The following is a 23,981-nucleotide window of genomic DNA, read 5'->3' as shown; positions in this document are numbered from 1 at the left end:
TTAAAACTAAGAAAAATTTTAAGTATTTAAATACATTTTATTTTTTCTTATTTTTATTTCCTAGTTCCCGCAAACAGATACTAATAATTTATCCATTAAACATAATTAACATTTTAGTAAAAACTGTATTTTTCCTCAATTTTGTCTTGTTTTTGTCACCCAGGCTGGAGTGCAGTGGCATGATGTCAACTCACTGAAACCTCTGCCTGCCAGGTTCAAGCGATTCTCCTGCCTCAGTCTCCCGAGCCATGCCTGGTTAAGTGTTTTTTTTTGTTGTTGTTGTTGTTGGTAGAGATGGCCTTCTAAAGTAATGGGATTGGGCATGAGCCATCAAGCCTGACCCATTTTTGCAAATATTTTATTTTTTTTGAGACAGGATCTCGCTTTGTCACTCAGGCTGGAGTGCAGGCACATGATTTCAGCTCACTGCAAACTCCAAGTCCCTGATTCAAGTGATTCTTTTGCTTCAGCCTCCTGAGCAGCTGGACCTACAGGAATGCACTACCATGCCTGCCTAATGCTTGTATTATTAGTAGAGACAGGTTTCACCTTGGTGGTCAGGCTGGTCTTGAACTCCTGGCCTCAAGTGGTCCACCGGCCTCTGCGTCCCTAAGTGCTAGGATTACAGGCATAAAACAACAACTACAGCCCATTTTGCCAAGTATTTTAAATTGCATTTGTTGCAATATGTTATTTGTTTGACATACATGAGGAAAATATGACCAAATTTTCTCAGAGATATATCACTGGAAAAGAGTGATAAAATAACCTGTTCGATAACTGTGGATATTCCTTCTTTGATACTATACTAAAACTCCACAGTGTAGAGTTTAGTTGCAATACGGAAACTGAAACTCTGTCAACAAACTTAGAATGATTATATTAAAATTAACTGATCTGGCTTCTACTTTGGTTTGTTTGTTTGTTTATTTATTTATTTACTTATTTGAGACAGAGTCACATTGTATCACCAGTGCAATCCGGGCTCACTGCAACCTCCGTCTCCCAGGTTCAAGCAATTCTCCTGCCTCAGCCTCCCGAGTAGCTGGGACTACAGTTGTAAGCCACCACACCCAGCTAATTTTTGTATTTTTAGTAGGGATGGGGTTTCACCATGTTGGCCAGGATGGTTTCAATCTCTCGACCTGGTGATCCACCCGCCTCGGCCTCCCAAAGTGCTGGGATTATAGGTGTGAGCCACCAAACCCTAGGGATCTGGCTTCTACTTTGAATGGATCTTTTAATATGCAAGGTTTTTAAGATTATGCTTTAGCTATATGAAAAATATTGGATAAGTCATGTGCATCTTCTAAATGGCCTATTTCATCATAATACTTTTAAAAATCACATTTATTACTACTACCCATCAGTAAATACTAAGAAGTTGTCAGGCTGAAGGCAGTAGATAATAGTTTGCCAAAATTTTAACTGTCACTTAAAAGCTCAAATTTTATCATTGGCCATTATTTTGCAGTTGTTTTTCTTGAATTGATAGGCTCACAGTTGTTTATTTTCAAGTAAACATCTGTCAAATATACAAGCATGAATAACCATAGTTTATCAGTAACTCTTACAATTAAAAATGGTGTTCCATGAACAATGCAGATAGTTCACCTTGAAACTCAGTTGCATGAGTGCTTTAACTCAAGATAACCATCAGTATGCAAAGAAACTGCTTTATATGTACTTTCCACTTTATCACAGAGAATAGGAAAACAATGTTCACCTCATGGTCAAGATTTAATAAAACTAAGGTGTTTTACTTCAAGAAACTTTCAATGTGAAACTGCCATGCTTTTACTGTGAGTAGGTGAAAAAACAGAATACAATGATGGCTTACCTATATTGATCTGGTGGTACTGCCTTGGTTTATACTAAGGTGGCAGCAGTTTTACCCATCCATTGACTCTGCCTAACTGCCAGATTTCAACCAAGTGAAAAAAGTTTCCACAATTAACTAAACTCTAGTCTCTGGCTATAGGAACAATATATCACAAGCAAGTAATTTTTCTCTTACAGAATTATTGGCATATACATACACCTGACGATACAAATCTCCTTAGTGATGTGAACTCAAAATATGTGATACCATTCTCACTTTAGAAAGTTTATTTTGCCAAGGTGAAGGACATGCCCTTGACACAACCTCAGGAGATCCTGGCAACATGTGCTTAAGGTAGTGAGGGTACAGCTTGCTTTTATATACTTCAGGGAGATATGAGACATCAGTATATGAAATGTTGTCACTAGTTATGTCTGGAAGGTGGGACAACTCTAGGTAGGGGGTTGGGTTCCAGGTCATAGGTAGGTAAGAGACAAAAGGTTGTATTCTTTTGAGTCCTTCATCAGCCTTCCACTGAATACACAATTTAATCTGGCTCAGTGAATCTGCATTTTTACATAATCAATAGGGCAGAGGAAGCAATCAGGTATGCATGTGTCTCAGATGAGCAGGGAAATGACATCCTGTCCCACCTGTGAATATAAGTGGTTTCCACTGCCAGGGTGAAATTCAACAGAACTGTTTTAGGATAAAGATCTTAAAGCCTAGAAGGAACATCCTTGAGGGCAAATTGTGAGGGCGGTATATAGCTTTTTAATCTTTGCAGTTGTATTATTATTATTATTATTATTATTTTGAGACAGAGTCTCGTTCTGTTGCCCAGGCTGGAATGTGCAGTGGTGCGATCTCAGCTCACTGCAACCTCTGCCTCCTTAGGTTCAAGCAATTCTCCTGTCTCAGCCTCCCGAGTAGCTGGGATTACAGGCACCTGCCATCACACCTGGCTAATTTTTGAATATTTAGAAGAGACAGGTTTCGCCATGTTGGCCAGGCTGGTCTCGAACTCCCGACCTAAGGTGATCTACCCACCTTGGCCTCTCAAAGTGCTGGTATTACAGGCAACAGGAGTGAAATGCTGTCTCAAACAAAAAAAGTTCTGCTATGTTACCATTACTGTAATTCAGGACATCATATTCTGCATGAAAGAGCAACAGTATCATTTCCTAATATTTTTTCCAGCGGCAATATGAAGATAAGTATTTTTGTTTCAATTAAAACACTGATTTAATTCCTTTTTGGATTACAAATAGAGGAAGAAGTGATTTCTTACCTTCTGAGCACACAAAGCACCAGCTAACATTAACATGCTCATGATTTCGGCAGCCCCGCCTAGGAGTAAAGTGATTAGGGCAGATGATACTATTAGATGCAAGGATCTTTGACCCAGCAGCCAGGCAAAAGTCATTGGCGTGGTATGCCACAGGACAGCGGACACAGCGCATCAATCGACCTAAAGCAGGAAAATCACGGACAAGCAAAAGAAAAAAAAAATTAAATATGAGAAGAATGTGAGTTATTCAAGTCTATTTGCTAGCATTGAAAAAATGTCACAAATAAAAGGAATGACCACCAAGACGACTGACCTTAAACACTCGATCCACCATGAAAGCTCAGATGAGAGATATGTGATAAGTCTCCAAAATCAATCAAATCTCGTAACTGTCAGTGAGTCTACTTCAACAAGGGTAAGCCCAGCCCAAATCACTAGCCTCACTCCTCGGAAACAAGCCCCAGAATAAACAGGGAGAGGGGACATAACAATAACGCTTGCCTGGAACTCTGTGATTCTTAACACCTTTCAAGTGAACAAACTTCACTACTCCCTCTCCAGAGGAAATACATCCCCTAAAATACTTCATCTGTTATAAACTAGCACAAAACAACCACCAAACCCCACAATGCAATCTGTAATAGCAATTAAAAAAGGAAGGTAGCCAATAGTTAAACCACAATTCTTTTCATTTTTCTTTTTATTAATAAAGACATGGGGTTTCCCTATGTTGCCAAGGCTGGATGTGACCTCAAAGTACTTGTGCTCAAACAGTCCTCCCACTTCCTGCTTTAGCTTCCCAAGAAGCTACAGCTACAGGTACACCAACATATCCAGTGAAACTGCAATTTTGATCCAAGCTAAATTACTGATGAGACCCATACGTCCAAGAAATCATACTAAAAAATGTACTGACAATCTGATTAAAACAAACATCAACACTGCTAAATTTTGCCTGCTCAATCCTCTATGGAAAAAGTCAAGGCTCTTTTAGCTCACACGAATTTACCAGCATAAACACAGTATTGGGCTTTTAGGGAAAAAAAACAACAGTAAAACACCAGGCGTGGTGGCTCACCTGTAATCCCAACAGTTTGGGAGGCCAAGGTGAGTGGATCACCTGAGGTCAGGAGTTCAAGACTAGCCTGACAAATATTATGAAACCCCATCTCTACTAAAAACACAAAAATTAGCCAGGCGTGGTGGCATGTGGCTGTAATCTCAGCTACTTGGGAGGCTGAGACAAGAGAATCACTTGAACCCAGGAGGCGGAGGTTGCAGTGAGCCGAGATCATGCCATTGCACTACAGCCTGGGCAACAAGAGCAAAACTCTTTTTTTTTCTTTTTTTTTTAAAAAAAGGCCAGGTGTGAATCCCAGCACTTTGGGATGCAAAGGCAGGTAGATCACTAGGTCAGGAGATAGAGACCATCCTGGCCACATGATGAGACCCCATCTCTACTAAAAGTACAAAAAATTAGCTGGGCATGGTGGCACATGTCTGTAGTCCCAGCTACTCAGGAGGCTGTGGCACGAGAATCGCTTGAGCCTGGGAGGCGGAGGTTGCACTGAGCCAAGATTGTGTCACTGTGCACTCCAGTCTGGGCAACAGAGCAAGACTGTCTCCAAAAAAACAAAAAGAAAACAAACAAAAAAACCCCACTGTTTTATCAAAGAGAACACATTTCAAAACTTAAGTTTACCTATATGCACAGGTTTTGAAAAACTCAGGTCTGGACTTAACAATGAAGCAGAAGAAAGTTTCTAAGACAAGAGTTTTCCTTAAAACAAAACAAATCAACACAAAACCCCCAATCCTGCCTTGACATGCATTTTTGAATATCACACATAGAAACCAGAGATATAAAAATGCCCTGGGGAAGAATACACTCTGATTTTCTAATCAAACAGGAATAAGAGGACATGCAGCAGAACACTTTCTCAAACTACATCTCACATGAAATCCAAATACTTAATAGCCTACCACATAACCACATTGTGTTTGATGGAGCCCCGGCATTGCCTGGCTGCTGAATTAGTTCATTATTCCCCTATGCTCTCCCAAATATAATGTTGGTAATCTGATAAAAGTGAGAGGCCATAAAGTGACATGGTAGATTGCATTTGAAAATACCTGTTGCCAATGAAACTGAGGTATTACAATTAGACTGGTCCACATGAGAAAACCATACCTTTAGATGCAGAAACATTGGCTGGATTAGCAGCATGACAGGTTATACAGATGTGGAGGGAGCACCGGAAGCCCTTGTTCTGCATAACAGTGGGTGGGTACTTCTGGACACACTCTTCATGGTAAAACTTTCCACACAAGGGTAGAAGGCACCTTTTAACATCTTCCCCACTCTGCTTACATACAAAACAGGTATGAATTCCTGAGAAACCAAAAGAAGATAAATTAGTAAGAATTCAAGAATCGGCCAGGCGCGGTGGCTCACGCCTGTAATCCCAGCACTGTGGGAGGCCGAGGCAGGTGGATCACGAGGTCAAGGGATGGAGACCATCCTGGTCAACATGGTGAAACCCCATCTCTACTAAAAATACAAAAAATTAGCTGGGCGTGGTGGCGCGTGCCTGTAATCCCAGCGACTCAGGAGGCTGAGGCAGGAGAATTGCCTGAACCCGGGAGGCGGAGGTTGCGGTGAGCCGAGATCGTGCCATTGCACTCCAGCCTGGGTAACAAGAGCGAAACTCTGTCTCAAAAAAAAAAAAAAAAAGAATTCAAGAATCTACCAAATGCTAAACCATTAGGTGAAAAGTCTGTAAGAAATTTTATAATGGACAGATCAGGCTGACATCATTTAAACCCGCTGTAACAATCTTAGTATTATTATAAATTAACAATCTGGTAACATACACACTCCCTGACATGATAAAACAGAAAGCACATGTTATCTACAAAAAATGCTTGCCACTGGCACCCCCGCCAAAAAAAAAAACAAACTAAAATTAAATCTAATCCAGCCCCTAGAACTAAATACAAGTTTACAGGAAATACAGAGGACAGAGGAACAAGTTAAGGAGATACCTCCAGGATGCAACTAACAAAATTTAAGTTGGGCTGGGCAAGGGGGTTCACGCCTTTAATCCCAGCACTTTGGGAGGCCAAGGTGAGTTGCTTGCAGAGGTCGAGAGCAGCCAGGGATACATGGTGAAACTCCACCTCTACTAAATATGCAAAAATTAGCCTGGTGTGAAGGTGCATGCCTGTGATCTCAGCTACTCAAGGGGCTGAGGCGGGAGGATTACAGGAGCCTGGAAGGTGGAGGTTAAGTGAGCTGAGATCACACCACTGCACTCCAGCCTGGGTGACTGAGTCAAAAAAAATAAAAAAAAAAAAAAAAAAAAAACGTGTGAGGGCAGTATTGTTACGGATAAGTTGAAACTTTATGTATTAAAAAAAAATTACAGGAAATCACCCGAAATACAATGCTGGTAATCAAATCTTTCTAATCAAACCCAGAGGGAGGTTTTTGGACTCTCTCTGACTCTAGATTTTGATTTAAAACATAATAAAAAGGCATCCCTGAGATAAATGAGAAAATCTGAAAATGAACTGGGTGCTACATAACACAAAGAAGTTACTTTATAGTCTTGCTATACATTAGATGTTGTATCTGTTAAAAACTTTTGAAATATACAGAGAAAATGCGACAGAAAGTTGATAACTACTGAAACTAAATGAATACATGGAGTTTCTGTTAAGACATACAATGCTGTACTGTGGTGTATGTCTTAATATTTTTGTAATAAAAAGATAAAAACAGGCCGGGCACAGTGGCTCATGCCTGTATCCCCAGCACTTGGAAGGCTAAGGCAGTTGGATAACTGGAGGCCAGGAGTTCAAGACCAGCCTGGGCAACATACAGAGACACCATCTCTACTGAAAATACAAAAAAAATTAGCTGGGTGTGGTGGCAGATGCCTGTAATCCCACCTAATATGCAGGCTGAGGAATGAGAATCTCTTTCACCTGGGAGGTGGAGGTTGCAGTGAGCTGCACTATCTAGCCTGGGACACAGAAGGAGACTCTGTCGCAAAAAAAAAAAAAAAAAAAAAACAAGCGTCTATCTCTCTGTGAGATGTAGTATACCATAAGAAAAAGAGCCTAAGCTTAAGAGGCAAACAGACCTCCACATGAATGAATCCTCCTGCTGGCAATCACTAGAAACAGAAGCTCATAAACACTGAGAACATCCAGCAAAGAAATATTTTAAGAAAAACATTTGAATATGTATTTGCAAAGAAGCAAAACACTATCTGATACTGAATAACTGGTAGCTGGTTTTGTTTTTTATTTTTTTGAGACTCAGTCTCCCTCTGTCACTCAGGCTGGAGTGCTGTGGCATGATCTCAGCTCACTGCAACCTCCACCTCCCAGTTCAAGAGATTCAATGGGATCAAGTGATTCTTGTGCCTCAGCCTCCCAAGTACATGGGATTACAGGCACACACCACCATGCCTGGCTAATTTTTGTATTTTTAGTAAAGACAAGGTTTTGCCATATTGGCCAGGCTGGTCTCAAACTCCTGACCTTGGACTCCCAAAGTGCTGGGAGTACAGGTGTGGTAACTATTATTAAACGTGAACAATCTAAACAATGATGTGATCACTCTATTCCAGGAAAATAGAGTAAGCCAAGAGCACTAATAAATGACTTCCATTTTTTACACTGTACTAAAACTGGTAAAATTTCCTACTCTCAAAGATAATAGCTTTCCTAGGAAAAAAAGAAAACAATAAAAACATAAATTTTAAAAACCAAAAATTAAAAAATTATATATTCTCTAAACCTCATATCATATGAAAAAATTACTTCAAAATAGATTATATTTTTGAAGTAATTCAGTTTTACATTTCAAAATAGTGAAATGTAAAACTAAAAAATTCTATGAAGAAAATATACAACTAAAATTCTTTGTGACACTGACCAGGTATGGTGGCTCACACCTGTAATCCCAGCACTTTGGGAGTTTAGGGGTCAAGGCGGGTGGATCATCTGAGGCCAGGAGTTTGAGATCACCCTGGCCAACATGGTGAAACTCCATCTATACTAAATATACAAAAATTAGCTGGAAGTGGTGGTATCCCGCCTACTTGGGAGGCTAAGGCACAAGAGTCACTTGAACCTGAGAGGTTGAGGTTGCAGTGAGCCAAGATCGCGCAACTGCACTCCAGCCTGGGTTTCAGAGTGAGACTGTGTCACAGATTTAAAAAAAAAAAAAAAAAAAAAAAAAAACTTTGTGATACTGGGTTAAGCAAAACTTAGATATGACACCAAAACACAGTCCATAAAAAGAACAAATTTATAAACTAGATTTCATAAAAATTAAGAACTATTAGTCTTACAAACACATCATTAAGAAAATGAAAAAGCGGCCGGGTACTTGAACCCGGGAGGCGGAGGTTGCAATGAGGTGAGATCAGCCCACTGCACTCAAGCCTGGGCAACAGAGTGAAACCCCATCTCAAAAAAAAAAAGAGAGAGAGGGAGAGAGAGAGATACCAGCCTGACCAACAAGGATAAATCCCGTCTCTACTAAAAATACAAAAATTAGCTGGGCGTGGTGGCAGGCGCCTGTAATCCCAGCTGCTCCGGAGGCTGAGGCAGGAAAATCACTTGAACCTGGGAATCGGAAGTTGCAGTGATCTGAGATAGATAGCTCCATTGCACTCCAGCCTGGCGACAAGAGTGAAACTCCATATCAAGAAAAAAAATTAAAAAACTTTGTGACACTGGGTTAAGCAAAACTTCTCAGATACAACACCAAATCAGAGTCCATAAAAAGAACAAATTGATAAACTAGATTGCATCAAAATTACAAACTATTACTCTTACAAACATATCATTAAGAAATGAAAAAGTTAGCCAGGTGCAGTGGCTCATGGCTGTAATCCCAGCATGCTGGGAGGCTGGGACAAGTGAATCACCTGAGGTTGAGAATTCGAGACTAGCCTGACCAACATGGAGAAAGCTGTCTCTACTAAAAAGACAACATTAGCTGGATGTGGTGGTGCATGTCTGTAATGCCAGCTACTCAAAAGGCTGAGGCAGGAGAATCGCTTGAGCCTGGGAGGCTGTGATCGCGCCACTGCACTCCATCCTGGGCACCAAGAGTGAAACTCTGTCTCAAAAAAAAAAAAAAAGAAAAAGAAAAAGCAGCCAGGCGCGGTGGCTCATAGCTATAATCCCAGCACTTTGGGAGGCAGAGGCGGGCATATCACCTGGCCAACACGGTGAAACCCCATCTCTACTAAAAATACAAAAATTAGCCGAGTGTGGTGGCGGGCACCTATAATCCCGACTACTTGGGAGGCTGAGGCAGGAGAATCACTTGAATTTGGGAGGCAGAGATTGCAGTGAGCCAAGACAGTGCCACTGCACTCCAGCCTGGGTGACAGAATAACACTCCGTCTCAAAAAAAAAAAAGCCATACCCTGCAGATTTAAAAAAGTTTCTGTCTGATAAAGGACTTGTATCTAGAATATATAAAGAACTCCTAAAACTCAACAAAACAAAATACACCCAACTATTTTAAAAAGGCTTTGATCAGATACATCATCAAAGACAGCAAATAAGCATATGAAAAGATGCTCATCATCATTTGTCAGCAGGAAAATGCAAATAAAAGCCACAATAAGATACTACTGCATGCCTATCAGAATGGCTAAAATTAAAAAGACTGATAATACCAAGTGTTGCTAAAGACATATCCATATCAGAACTCTCATACATAGGTTAGGAGAATATAAGATGGTACAACCATTTAGGAAAATAATTTGGCATTTTCTTAAAAACTCAAACATACATCTTCCACACAATTTAACCTTTCTACTCAGGTATATACACAAGTGAAAAGAAAATGTAGCCAGGAATGGTGGATAATACCTTTAATCTTAACACTTTCAGAGGCTGAATGAGAAGGACTGCTCGAGCCCAGGAGTTCAAAATTAGCCTGGGCAACGTAGTAGAAATCCTGTCTCTACAAAAAAAATTTTTTTTTAATTTGGCCGGGTACAGTGGCTCACACATGTAATCCCAGCACTCTGGGAGGCCAAGGTGGGCATATCACCTGAGGTCAGGAGTTCAAGACCAGCCTGGCCAACACAGTGAAACCCTGTCTCTACTAAAAATACCAAAATTAGCTGGGTGTGGTGGCAAGTGCTTGTAGTCCCAACTACTCAGGAGGCTGAGGCAGAAGGATCACTTGAGCCCAGGAGGTTGAGGCTGCAGTGCAGAATCGTACCACTGTATCCAGCCTAGGCAACAGAGCGAGACCCTGTCTCAAGAAGAAAAAAAAAAAAAAATAGGAGGGGAGGAAAGGGGCAAGGAGGGAACAAAGTGTCCAAAAACGTTAATGTTCTCAGTAGCTTTATTTATAACAACCAAAGTGGGAAACAACCCAAATGTCTATCAATAGATGAATGCATCAACAACCAAGTAAATCCATGCAACAAACTACTACTCAGCAATTAAAAAAAAAAACTACCAATACAAACAACAACCTTACTGAATCTCAAAATAATAATACTGAGCGATGACTTCACAGGTGCATGCATATATACATACAAAAACCCATCAAATCATACACTTGAAATGTGCAATTTTTTGCACTTCAGTTCTACTTTAATAGAGCTATGTTACACACTCAAGATGATCTTTCTCTTGACCCTATAATATCCTCCCTTTAGGTACTGTCTTCCTTTCTGCTGAAGTTAAGTTTCTTCAAGGAATTTATGTATACCGCTATCCACTCACCTGTCAATCTAGTATAATGAGACATCCTCTGGCAAAAATTAAAGCATTTTCTCACTGTCACATACAAAAGCCTCATTTCACTCCAGAACCTCTTTAGTGTCTTTGCTGCATCTGCCCTACAGATAACACCTGTCTCCTGTGGCTTCAGAGATATTGACTAGTTCCTCCTCACCTTCTGGTAACTCGTTTTAAGAGCATATATGCCCAGTTAGTGTCACTGACCATTATCTTACCCTAATGACACTTTTTCTTTGGAAAGTATGATCTATATGTGTGGCTTCAGTGACTTAAAGGCATAAGATCTATGCCTCAGCCCTGATTTCTTCACTGTTTACATGCTGTGACATCTACATATCATGCTAAAAAAAAGAGAGAGAGAGAACACTTTCTAGCTTGGGCAACATAGTAAGACCCTCCTCTCAAGAAAAAATAAAAAAATATTAGCCAGGCATGGTGGCATGTGGCTGTAGTCCCAGCTACTTGGGAAGCTGAGTTGGGAGGACTGCTTGAGCCCAGGAGCTCAAGACTACAATGAGCTATGATCACGCCACTGCACTCCAACCTAGACAACAAGACCCCATCTCTTGGAAAAAAAAAAAAAAAAAAACACTTAACTTAGCACAGCTTTATGAAGTGCTTTACCAGCTGGTCTCAACTGACTATTCCTGTTTTCTAAACCAATCTAAGCATTACAGCTCTGAAATAATCTTTTGACTTTTTTATTGATGTATGATGTACACACAGTTAAGTACACACGTCCTAAGAGAATAGTTGATGAAGTAAAATGCTCAGGTAATTACTACACAGATTAAGACAGATAAAACATTACCAGTAACTGAGAAGCCCTCTTAGTTACTGCCTATGTCTCTTAACTAAAATATTCTAAACTCTAAACACATTGGCCTGTATTCTATATTCCCCAAATGTTTTATACACTTTCACTACTGGACCTTCTGCCCTTCCCCTCCCGACACCAATTTCTCTCTCTCTTAAAGCTAAACACAGATATCTTCCTCTACAGCATTAGCTCATCCTTGCTTACACTATACTCTATAAGTATCACCAACACAAGGCTTTTGGCACTATATTATGCTATCCATTTATTATTCACTTGGTAGCTTTTCTGAGAGCAGTGACCCCATATAGTACCACTTCTATAACAACTAGCCCACTGTTGCCACAATATAGGGTCTCCAATAAATGTCTTCCCTGAAAAAACTTAAAATTCAAACTTTCTTTGGAGGAAGACCCGTCTATATCTACTTTACCTGTATGACATTCATTGCAGATAAATTTTCCTCTTGGCATCTCAGTCAATCCAAGGCACTCCAGGTGGAAAGCCCCACAGCACTGAGCCTCACATAACAGCAGCTCACCCAGTTTTTCACAATTCTGTTAAGAGAAAGAAAACGTCTATCTGTTTTCCATGTTTGAGAATCAAGGGGAAAACCAGTGTCAGTGGATTATAGTAAACAAAGGTTAAAACTGGCAGAAAATGAGGTGAGAAAGAGGCAAGAGCCTGTAGTTATAGATTTTATTCTAGTTGCAAAGGCGTACTGTTGGAAAGCTTTACAAAAGGAAGACTAAAATCAGTTATTCATTTTTAAAGATTACTCTGACTGCTACATAGAAAACAAGTTCAAGAGTAGAAAGGTGAGAAAAGAACATAGACACAAACCAGAAGGCTATTGAATGGTTCTAGCAACAGACACTGGCTAGCTAGACTTGAGCCATAAAGTTCCAAAAGAGCTCCTACCAAGGTCTCAACAGTCCTTCAGGATACATCTAGAAGCATCCCAGAGAGCTGACTTTTCTGAAATAATCTCAGCTAAGATAGGGCCTCATTTAAGACAGGGGCTTAGGAAATAACAATGGGTATCTGTCACTATAAAACTTTTTAAGATTTATTTAAAAATTCTGCAAATTCCCAATATTACTTTTTAACAACTCTAACACCCTGACTTGTATCCCCATGGTGATTAGCAGAAAAAAGCTTCAAATATTTCATTTATTATTTATTTATTTATTTTATTTGAAATGGAGTTTCACTCTTGTTGCCCAGGTTGGAGTGCAATGGCGTGATCTCGGCTCAGCGCAACCTCCACCTCCTGGGTTCAAGCGATTCTCCTTGCTCAGCCTCACGAGTAGCTGGGATTACAGGTGCACGCCTCCATGTCTGGCTAATTTTTCGTACTTCTAGTAGAGACAGGGTTTCACCATGTTGGCCAGGCTGTTCTCGAACTCCTGACCTTGTGATCTACCCACCTCGGCCTCCCAAAGTGTTGGGATTACAGGTGTGAGCCACTGCACCCAGCCCAAATATTTTCTAAAGCCCTATACTACTATGAAAGGCAAACAAGGGGAAAGGTGACTAAGCAAGTTCTAGCTTCAAGAACTCACAGAAACAGAATAGTTCTTGATCACTTCAGCATTAAAGCTTAAACAAACAAATGACTAGAAGGGCTTTGGGGAGAAAGGTTAGAGAGGTAGCCTGGAATTGATAGGGGACCCCAGGGACTTTATCAAACTACAGTCTGAGCTATCCTCAAATGTCTGACTCCTCATTATCTACTATTCACATGTAAAAATTGAAAAATACTATTATATAATGTACTTTGCATATTCAGAGTATCAATAACATAAGTTTTTATATACAGTTAAAAATATTGAGCTTCAACACATAAATAGGAAAACATTACTTACAATGTGAATTAGAAACAAAATTTTCACATTAACTAAATGTTATAAACTAATTCATCAACTGGGATAACATGTAATTTATCTTTCAAACTGGGACACTTGAGAGTGAAAGGAAGTGCTATTAATAAATTATGACAGCACAAGGGACCTACACAAAGACTGATCCAGACAAGCCAGGACCACAGGGTCACCTTACCTTTAATCTTTTTATTAAATGATCTTTGTAAAATGTATTTACATTCTGACTTGTCTCACTAAGTAAATAATGGGCATAACTGTTTTTGAGGATTAACACTATTGTTTAGGATCTGGTCTAAGTATGATCAAAACTCTTTATTTAACAGTGAAGGTAATAGGCAAAGAAACTGGTTTGAAATTATATTGGCCATAATAACATTTTTCTGGTTTCTGAGTTAATTTTTTTAGAGATCTCAACTTATTTATCTATTACTATTTATTAATTTTGAAATAGAGTCTCACTCTGTCAGTCAAGTGGGAGTCAAGTGGCATGACCATGGCTCACTGCAGTCTCTACCTCCTCAGCTTCAGGTGATCCAATGATCTCAGCCTCCCAAGTAGGGGGGACTACAGGCATGCACCATCATGCCTAGCTAAGTTTTGTATTTTTGGCAGAGAAAGGGTTTTACCATGTTCCCCAGGCTGGTGTCAAATTCCTAGGCTCACATGATCCACCCACCTCAGCCTCCCAAAATGCTGAGATTAGTGCTGTGCTTGGCCTGTGGTTTCAATTCAAAAAAGAAAGGACTAATATTCTCAAGTTTTTTGTTTATTTAACAAACAAGTCTGTAATCTTGACCTGTTGGGCTACAGATGTGAGCCACTGCAGCCAGCTAATCAAAAACAAAAAACAAACAAAAAAACACCTTTTTTTTTTTTTTTTTTTTTTTTTTTAAACATAGAAACAGGGGTCTAACTGTGTTGTCCAGGCTGGTCTAGAACTCCTGGCCTCAAGCAATTTTTCTGCCTCAGCTTCCAAGGGCACTGGGATTTAGGTATAAGATGCTGCGAGTCACCTATCTTCAAGTTTTTATATACCAAATTTTAAGAATTACATAGGTAAATCAAGACCATTAAAAAAAATACTCAAATAGTCATTGACTCTACTCACAAAGACTTACAGGTTCTTTAACAATGGAGTCCCCTATTTCACAGAGCAGCAATCCAACAGAATGGTTAAGACTCTAAACCAACCAAGTACAACAGAACTTAAAGGTTTAAAAAAAAGGAGAGGAAGACTAAATCCAGACTGCCGAGGTTTAAATCCAGGCTTCTCTCATTAATATAAGCAAGTTATTTATCCTCTCTGTAATTTAGTTTCCTCATCTGCCAAATGGAGACAGTCACAGAACTCAACTTATGAGATTATTAGGATGACTAAAGAAGGCATTATTTATAAAGTGCTTGGAACAATACTTCATACATAGGAAATGTACTGTATAAATACTTATTAAATAAAACAATATAGGTGATAGGCTTTCTAAAGTCACAACATTAAAGGAAAAATGTCTCAAAGTTAAAATTACCCTTGAAAATTTCCTTAAAAACCCAAACACTCTGACACCATGAGAAGTACTGGAAAATTACATTTGAATAAGCAACCAGAGATTCACATATTCCATCTCAGACTTGCCTCACGGCATATATTCCTTCACGGACCTTAAGGGCAGGTGGTTCACCAACACTAAACTATTTCTCCAAGTTTCTTTCTTTGTGGGGAGAAAAAAAAGGGTCAAATCCTTACAAAAGTGATTCCAATAAAATCATGCAAAAGCATTGTTATTCTAACCAAGAAATGATCATAAAGAGACAGAATGGGTTTCCATTTAAAGATGAACATGCAATGAAAACACAAGTGGGCAAACATTTCTCTACCTGACAAACATTCTCCTTGAGTGCAGCTCCTCCACCGCGTTCACCCTGCATTTTTTTAGAGGCAGGCATCCCAGGATCGTGTTCTACACCTTCCTCAACAGTCTCCTTGGGGCTTGCAGCCGTCCTGTGAAGCATTAGTTCTCCCTTGCAGAGAAAAAATAATGTCCCACATCTGTATTATTGATGTCTCTTCCATTTGACCCCCTCCCTCTGGGATGCTATTTGTCTAGCCATTAAGCACTTACAGATGTTCAGTCAATCACTCAGGCGGACTGCATGCAATGTTAGTTCTAACCCTGCTGTGATTGGGCGGGTAGTGGGCGCCTCATGCCCTGCCACTAACTGCTCTGAGGCTGTTTGTTCCACTGGAACTTTCTGAGCTGTTCCATTTTAAGGTTTCACTAAGGGAGAGAAAACATTCTTAAGTTTATTTGATTACTTATTTGTCCTTCCAAGATCAGTGTTTCCTAAATAATGCCCCTCTTGGGCATTCAGTTCAAACTGTCCTGGAAAGAAGCATTCTGCATCATAACATATGATGCTGACCTGACTTCTCTCTTTTAACCTCAGTTGGAAACCCAGAGACAATATCAATTATTGCACTGATGCTTTGCAAGAAAATGGTTTTAAATCTTTTGTTTCCTGAAAGCTGATGTTCATAAACATTGTCCTAAAATTAAGCAGCTGATGGTCTCAAGAAATAAGCAAGTAAATCTTCCCCCTAATCACAGCAGTCTCAACTTTTTTTTTTAAATAGAGACAAGGTCTCACTATATTTCTCAGGTTGGCCTCGAACTCCTGTTCTCAAATGATCCTCTCATCTCTGCTTCCCAAAGAGCTGAGTGGCATGAGTCACAGCACCCAGCCAGCAGTCTCAACTTCTTTCTTTTACAACAGTCTTACTCTGTCACCCAGGCTGAAGTACAGTGGCATGATCTCGGCTCACTGCCAACCTCTGCCTCAAGGTTGTTTAAGAGATTCTTGTGCCTCTGCCTGATTAGCTGAAATTATAGGCGCATGCCACCACACCAGGCTAATGTTTGTATTTTTGGTAGAGACAAGGTTTCACCATGTTGGCCAGGCTAGTCTTGAACTCTCAACCTCAAGTGATCTTTCTGCCTTGACTTCCCAAAGTGCTGGGATTACAGGCGTAAGCCACAGCACCCAGCCAGTCTCAACTTTTATAGGGCAGTATCTAAGTTCCTTCAGATCATACTGACTTGGTATTGTGCTTTCTGGTTTTACAGGTTTACTTAATGATGAAACAGTTATATACCTGACTGGACACCTACAGCACAGGATGTGATGATCTTTTAAAAATGCCATATCGACAGCTGCAATATGTGCCTTGCCTTATTATTAAGATGAGGCTCTACTTTTCCTCCAAGATTCCTCATGGCCATCAGCCATTTCAGTAGAATACTATTCTTCATTCTTAAGAAAACTCAAGGGAAAGAGGGATGTGGCCTCTGGTGTGAAAAGTAGCTTCTCTTTAGAAGGTAAAAAGACCAGGAACTGAGTAATACCTCTGAGCTTGAAATCTCTTTTGATGAGTCATCATTTTTCACTTTTTTACACTGCATCTTGGCTACAGCATGCCTCTGTCGTTTTCGCTTCCTTGGTTTGTCAAATATCTTGGTAGTGCCTATGACAGGAAAGTAGGTGTTATCTGCTGGCTAATGACACACATGTCCAAAATCTCTTATCCTATTATTAAGAGTATAACCAACTTTAAAACTCATTTAATTCTCCAGCTTTGTGGATTAGGAAAATGAAGGAAATAAGAAATGAGACTAACTCATGATGACATAACTAGTTGGAAAATGTATGTTACATTTATGTTAACTTCTGCCTCATATAGATTAAATAGTAACATATGTTAACTTCTGTCTCATATAGATTAAATAGTAAGTGTATAGGTTATTACAGAAATTTTAATTTACATGACTGAAATGACAAATGTTGTAGTTCTTCAAAGGAATTAAATCCTATAGATGGAAGTAAAGTGCCTTCCTTTTCATTTTACTAATCATGAAAAGATACCACTCCCTAGACTTCAAGATTGGAGGCAGTAATATATATCACAATATGATTTAAGGATTAAAGGCCAGACACAGTGGCTTACACCTATAATTCCAGCATTTTGGAAGGCTGGCAGATCACCTGAGGTCAGGAATTCAAGAACAGCCTGACCAACATGGTAAAACTCCGTCTCTACTAAAAATACAAAATTAGCCAGGTATGGTGGTGCATGCCTGTAATCCCAGCTACTAGGGAGACTGAGGCAGGAGGATCACTTGAAACCGGGAGGCGGAGGTTGCAGTGAGCCTAGATTGTGCCACCACACAACAGCATGGGTAGCAAGAGCAGAACTCCCTCCCCACCAAAAAAAAGAAAGAAAAGAAAAATGGATTAAGATGGAGAGTTGAGGCCAGGCACAGTAAGTAGCTCACACCTGTAATCCCAGCACTTTGGGAGGCAAAGTGGGTGGATTACCTGACATGAGGAGTTCAAGACCAGTCTGGCCAACAGGGCAAAACTGTCTCTACCACAAAATACAAAAAATTAGCTGAGCGTGGTGGCGGGCACCTGTAATCCCAGCTACTAGGGAGGCTGAGGCACATAAATGGCTTCAACTCAGGAGGCAGAGGCTGCAGTGAGCCGAGATCTTACCATTGTACTCTAGCCTAGGCATCAGAGCAAGACTCCATCTCAAAAAAAAAAAAACAGTTGGAGAGTTGAAATATGTAAGATTTGGCTTACAGAAGCTGAGGGAGAGATCCTCCAATACATTCAGAGGTTTAAAGGATATTCATGCAGTGGTAGCATATCCCTGAACATCCAACAACATCAAATGAAGGCATGGTCACATTTGGTGTATTTAGAAAAAGAAATTCTAGGCTGGGTGCAGTGGCTCACGCCTGTAATCCCAGTATTTTGGGAGGCCGAGGCAGGCAGATCACAAGGTCAGGAGTTTGAGACCATACTGGCCAACATGGTGAAACCTGGTCTCTACTAAAAATACAAAAATTAGCTGGGCGTCATGGCACACACCTGTAGTCCCAGCTACTCAGGAGGCTGAGGCAGGAGAATCGCTTGAACCTGGGAGGTGGAGGCTGCAGTGAGTCGAGATCGTGCCACTGCATTCCAGCCTGGGCAACAGAGCGAGACTGTCTCAAAAGATATTCTTCTAGTCCCTCCTACACTTTCCATTAAATGTATTTCAACTGTGTTTATAAACACCAAGAGGAATCTAAGAGGTATTTCATAGGACATTTATGCTAGATATCAATATGAAAGCTGGAATTTGGAAGACTGCTCAGTAATCTCTTTTTTGACTAACTGAATTGGAGAAGCTCTGCTACCAAAACTGTTCACAGCCTAACACTGAAAGAAGAGTTGTAGCTTTATATAAATCCAAAAAAGAAAAAGAAAGAAGAGTTCATATGAGCACAACAGAAAGGTTAGAATTTCTCACAAGCTGGCACACTTACATAAAATTTATAATGGAAAAAGTTCATGCTGTAGGTTTAGGTTTTATTTTAAAAATGAAATATAAAAGTACAGGAAAAGAGCTGAAATTATAATTATTACTATTAATATTTTAAGAGACATGATCTCTCACTGTTGCCTAGGCTAGAGTGCATGGTGTGATCAACAGCTCACTGTAGCCTCAACATCTTGGGCTCAAGGGATCCTTCCACATCAGCTTACCAAGTAGCTGTGACTAAAGAAATATACCATCATGCCTAGCTAATTTTCTTAAAATTGTAGATAGAGACAGGGTCTCACTAAGTGTCCAGGCTGGTCTGGATGGAACACCTGGCTTCAAGTAATTCTCTTGTCTTGGCCTCCCAAAGCACTAGAATTGCAGTTGTGGGCCACCATGCTCAGCCTGATATTATTTTCAAAGCAGCTCATTTTTAAATCATATAAGCAAATTTACCAACCTACGGGATTGTAATTGCCACATGGCTAAACTAAGCTAACATACTGCTAGGTTTACTTGTTACAAAATTTAATAATCATAGGTCACATGAAACATAATCTTCCCAAGATACTCTTTGCTAGCAGACAACATCTGCTGCAATGTGCTCAAATCTGGAATAATATTTCAAAAATGCACTAATCAATAAATGGCATTGGCAGATAAATGAAGAGTGGAAGAAAGAAATGGCATGGAGGAAAACCTGGGGTGGGTAAGAAGACAGGAGTATAGCAATGAATTTGGTCAGGTGTGGATTTAGTTCCCTGACCTTGCTACCTTGTTTGTCTTCACATTTCTTCTATAAAACAGGAATAGTATAGATAATAACCTAACTCTCTGTAATGCTTTAGACAGATTACAGGTAGCATTCCTACTAAAAGTCCTGGCAGAGTAGATGTTCAGTTTACGAATATTTTATCTGTTTCAGGAAGCACGTTTTGGGCAAACCAGTTTTAAAACTTGTACCTCACTTGTCTGGTTTACACATGTAACAATCTTTGTGGTTAATGGACAAAGCGCTTCAAACTTACTACTACATTTTTTAAATCTCAAAAATACTCACCTCCACCAAAATCTTTTGAATAAGATGTGGTACAAGATTCAGTTATGCCACTCCCCAGGTGACCAGCTTCATAGCACTACAAATAAGTGAAAACAACACAGTTTATTTAAAAAGGAATGAAATAATAAACTCTTAACCTTATATGCCAAAGTCTGAATTGTTGGCTGCCACAGATATAGAACTGACTTATTTTTGCAACTAAAGAAATCAACATGACCACAGTAAAGGGTTGAACAGAAGCTTCAGGGGGAAAGGAATCAGATTTCAAAATGCTCCAAAAGCCCTGTGAACACCACACACTTTGTAATCCCAGCTACTTTGGAGGCTGAAGCAGGAGGATCGCTTGAACCTGGGAGGCGGAGGTTGCAGTAAGCTGAGATTGCGCCACTGCATTCCAGCCTGGGCTGAATAAGACTGTCTCAAAAAAAAAAAAAAAAAAAAAAAAAAAAAAATTAGCCAGGTGCAGTAGTGCACACCTGTAGTTCCAGCTACTTGGGAGGCTGAGGCAGGAGAACTGCTTGAACATAGAAGGTAGAGGTTGCATTGCACCAAGATGCGCCACTGCACTCCAGCCTGGGTGACAGAGCAAAAGTCGGTCTCAAAAAAACAAAACAAAACAAAACAAAAAAAAACAAAAAAAAAAAACCCAAAAAGGAAAAATGATCTATCTTCCTCCAATTATATTCTTACATTCACAGCTACTAGATTTGACATAGACTTGTGTACAGGTATTGATCGACTTACGACCTATGCAACTTACGACCATTCGACTTTACGACCACAATCGCTAGCCACGACTGCTCCATGTCTGGCAGCGCAAACGTTGCCCAGCTGGGCGTACGACAGTGTGGACCAGCTTCCGGCAGCACTACCATCTCCGTGTGCATATAGCCTACTCAACTTAACGACCAAATCATGTTACGACCGGTCTGTCGGAACCAATCGTGGTCGTAAGTCGAGCACTAGCTGTACTTGGTAAACTGTAAATTAAACAGTTCTGAAATACTGAATGATTTTCCAACTTAAAGTGACTTCAGATTAATCCTTAAAGCAACATTAAAACGCAAGGCAAATACTCAACATCAGGAGTCTAATCAAGAGCCAAACATTTTATTCCCAATACTAATACTTGTATTAATTAGTTCCGTCTCAAGCAAATATCTTTTCCTACAAAAATGATAATACTCTTCATCATAACGGTAAAATAACATTTAGTGGTCACAAGGTCAGTATAATAAAAGCCATTCTTACTGTAGAGTTTCTAATGTTTGAGACTAAAACAAGATAAAATACAGCTGTGAATTTCTGAATGTTCATTTTACATTACTGAATCATAAGAATGCAATTCTCCTCATGTTCAGTATATATCAAAAGTCTAACCATGTCAAGTAAAATGAACGGGCAAATGTTAGGTATCCAATTCAACAAAATGAGACTCCTAGACAAATCCTCAAAACACATTTCCATAATTTTTTTTAAAATAGCAATTATTGTATTTAGGTAACAAATTTGTTCATTGTTTAACAGGTACTCAAAAGCTATGGAACAAAATAATTACAATGCTCCCCAAACTACAGAGAATAATGCAGGAAATATTATCATATCTATTCTGATCAATTTTATAAATTAAAATAAAAATTAACAGCACACACACATACACGAATCATACAATACGAATAAAAATCAAACTGTTCTGCTTAGAATGAAAAAGACCAAAGAACTTCTTAGGGGATGTGACTAAGATACCAGTAACTTTGTATATATAGTCTAGTCTGGATATACATTAAGCCAGAGTACCCTTAAAGCACTACCAGAACAGATCATCTCTCATTCTGTTCAACCTATTGATTAATCCACTGGCAGAGAGGGTGGTGGTATGCCTGGTAAACTAAAATGGAACTGAATCATGGCTTTAGCATTATGACAAAATATACCTCAGAGTAACCAGGACTTCCACAAGGAAGTAGACCAGGTCAGATGGCAGGACAGACTCCCAAACAGATAAGAGATCACTTTTCTCCAGAGTTGGGTGCTAGCCATAACCAATAATTCTGATTTTCTCTTGCTCTAGTCTCAAATTTAATGGCAACACCCACTCCCAAATAGTAAAAATTCAACAGTGACAAAGAGTTATTAAGTATAAATAATATTTTTAAAATACTGAGAACACAAGAGAGGGTGAGGATAAATAACTATCAGGGATAACCAAAAAGCTAGTAAAAGAAAATACAGGAAGAACATCTTTGTGTCCATGGGGCACACAAAGATTTCTTCAATTAATTAATTAATTTATATATATATATATTTTGAGACAGGGTCTTGTTCTGTCACCCAGGCTGGACTGCAATAGCACAATCATAGCTCACTGCAGTCTTGACCTCTGGGGCTCAAGACATCCTATCCCTTCAACCTTCTGAGTAGCTGGGACCACAGACACGTAACACCACACCCGTTTTTGTTTGTTTGTTTGTTTGTTTTTGTGTGTGTGTGTGTGTCTGTGTGTGGTTTTGTTTTTTATTTATTTTTATTTTTTTTATTTTTTGTAGAGCTAGGGACTCCTTTGTTGCCCAGGCTGGTCTCAAACTCCTCAGCTTAAGCAATCCTCCTGCCCCTAAATCCTGGGATGATAAGCTTGAGCCATCACACTAAATTCCTTGAATAAAACACAAAAGGTATTAATCATGTAAGAAAAAGAAATTGATACATTAAAATTTTTCATCTCAAGAAAATACTAAGAAAATGAATAGGAAACTCTCATACTGGGAAAAAATATTAACACCTGATATAGCTCACAAAGGATTTATAAGCCAAATACATAAAGCACTCCTAAAAAAAAAAAAAAAAAAAAAAAAAAAAAAAAAAAAAAGCCACAAAAATAACCTAATCAAAAATACGCACATACTTCAACGGCCACTTTACAAAGATATAGGAATGGCCAGTAAGCATATAAGAAGCTAAAATAAAAACCATAATTATATATCATTTCATGTCTATCGGAATTGCTAAATTTAAAATAGTGGAGAAGCCAAAACTCTCATATAATGCTGGTGCAAACATTTCAGAGTACTGTTTGGCAATTTCTTTTTTATTTTTACATTGGAAGGCAATTTCTTAAAAGATTTAAACATCTAAAATTGATCCAGCAATTCCATTCCTAATTACATCAAAAAAATAAAAATATGTGTTTGCCATTGGGTTTGAACTCTCCTAAAGTTCATGTGTTGGAAACTTAATGCCAATCTAAAAGTGCTGAGAAGTGGAACCTTTAAGGGATGATTAGGTCAGGAGGGTTCTGCCCTCACAAATGGATTAATGCCATTAGTGCAGAAGTTGGGTCCAGATTCAAAAAAAGAGTTCAGCCCCCTTCACTGTCTCTCAAGAATATACTCTCTCACATGTCCACCTCCTGCCATGAGATGACAAAGCAAGAAGGACCTTGCCAGATGTGGGTCCTGAGACCTTGGACTTTCCAGTACTTCCCAGGCTCCAAAAACATGAACTAAATAAACTTCTATTGTTTATAAATTATCCACTCTGCAGTATTCTGTTACATGACTATAAAACAAAGAAAAAAAATTAGTTGGGAGTGGTGGTGGGCACCTGTAATCCCAGTTACTAGAAGGCTGAGGCAGGAGAATCACTTGAACCTGGGAGGCAGAGGTTGCAGTGAGCCCAGATCGCACCACTGCAATCCAGCCTGGGAAAAAAAGGGGGGCCCCCAAACAAAAAAAAAAAAAAAAAAAAAGACTTGGAAGAAAAATACACCAGCCTTACTATTAATAGCTCCAATATCAAAAAGACCCTAATGTGTAACAACAGAAGAACAGATAAGCAAATTGTGATGTAATCATACTCAGCAATAAAAGTGAATAACTACAGTACAGCATTGTCAGTGTGTAGTAAAAACATGTTGTATAAAAGCCAGAATTAAAATTTAAGAAATACATGG

At 39.3% G+C, this 23,981-nt stretch overlaps 1 protein-coding gene across 16 annotated transcripts in view; it reads right to left on the bottom strand.

Moving 5' to 3' along the window:
• NSD1 (nuclear receptor binding SET domain protein 1) overlaps nucleotides 1–23,981 on the bottom strand; it is a 159,392-nt gene that overhangs the window by 36,188 nt on the left and 99,223 nt on the right. For all 16 annotated transcript variants that reach the window (XM_032269920.1, XM_032269928.1, XM_032269923.1 and 13 more), the window contains 6 exons: nucleotides 20,033–20,108; nucleotides 17,009–17,127; nucleotides 15,483–15,626; nucleotides 12,158–12,281; nucleotides 5,305–5,505; nucleotides 3,114–3,293 (listed from right to left, as the gene is read on the bottom strand). In XM_032269920.1, coding sequence (XP_032125811.1) covers nucleotides 3,114–3,293; nucleotides 5,305–5,505; nucleotides 12,158–12,281; nucleotides 15,483–15,626; nucleotides 17,009–17,127; nucleotides 20,033–20,108 — 844 coding nt within the window. The remainder of the gene's footprint in view (nucleotides 1–3,113; nucleotides 3,294–5,304; nucleotides 5,506–12,157; nucleotides 12,282–15,482; nucleotides 15,627–17,008; nucleotides 17,128–20,032; nucleotides 20,109–23,981) is intronic.

This window comes from Sapajus apella, unplaced genomic scaffold (assembly GCF_009761245.1).
Source record: "Sapajus apella isolate SASKATOON/1434 unplaced genomic scaffold, GSC_monkey_1.0 scaffold200, whole genome shotgun sequence".
In the NCBI taxonomy this organism is placed as follows: domain Eukaryota; kingdom Metazoa; phylum Chordata; class Mammalia; order Primates; family Cebidae; genus Sapajus; species Sapajus apella.
This window is presented reverse-complemented; position numbering and strand designations above follow the sequence as displayed.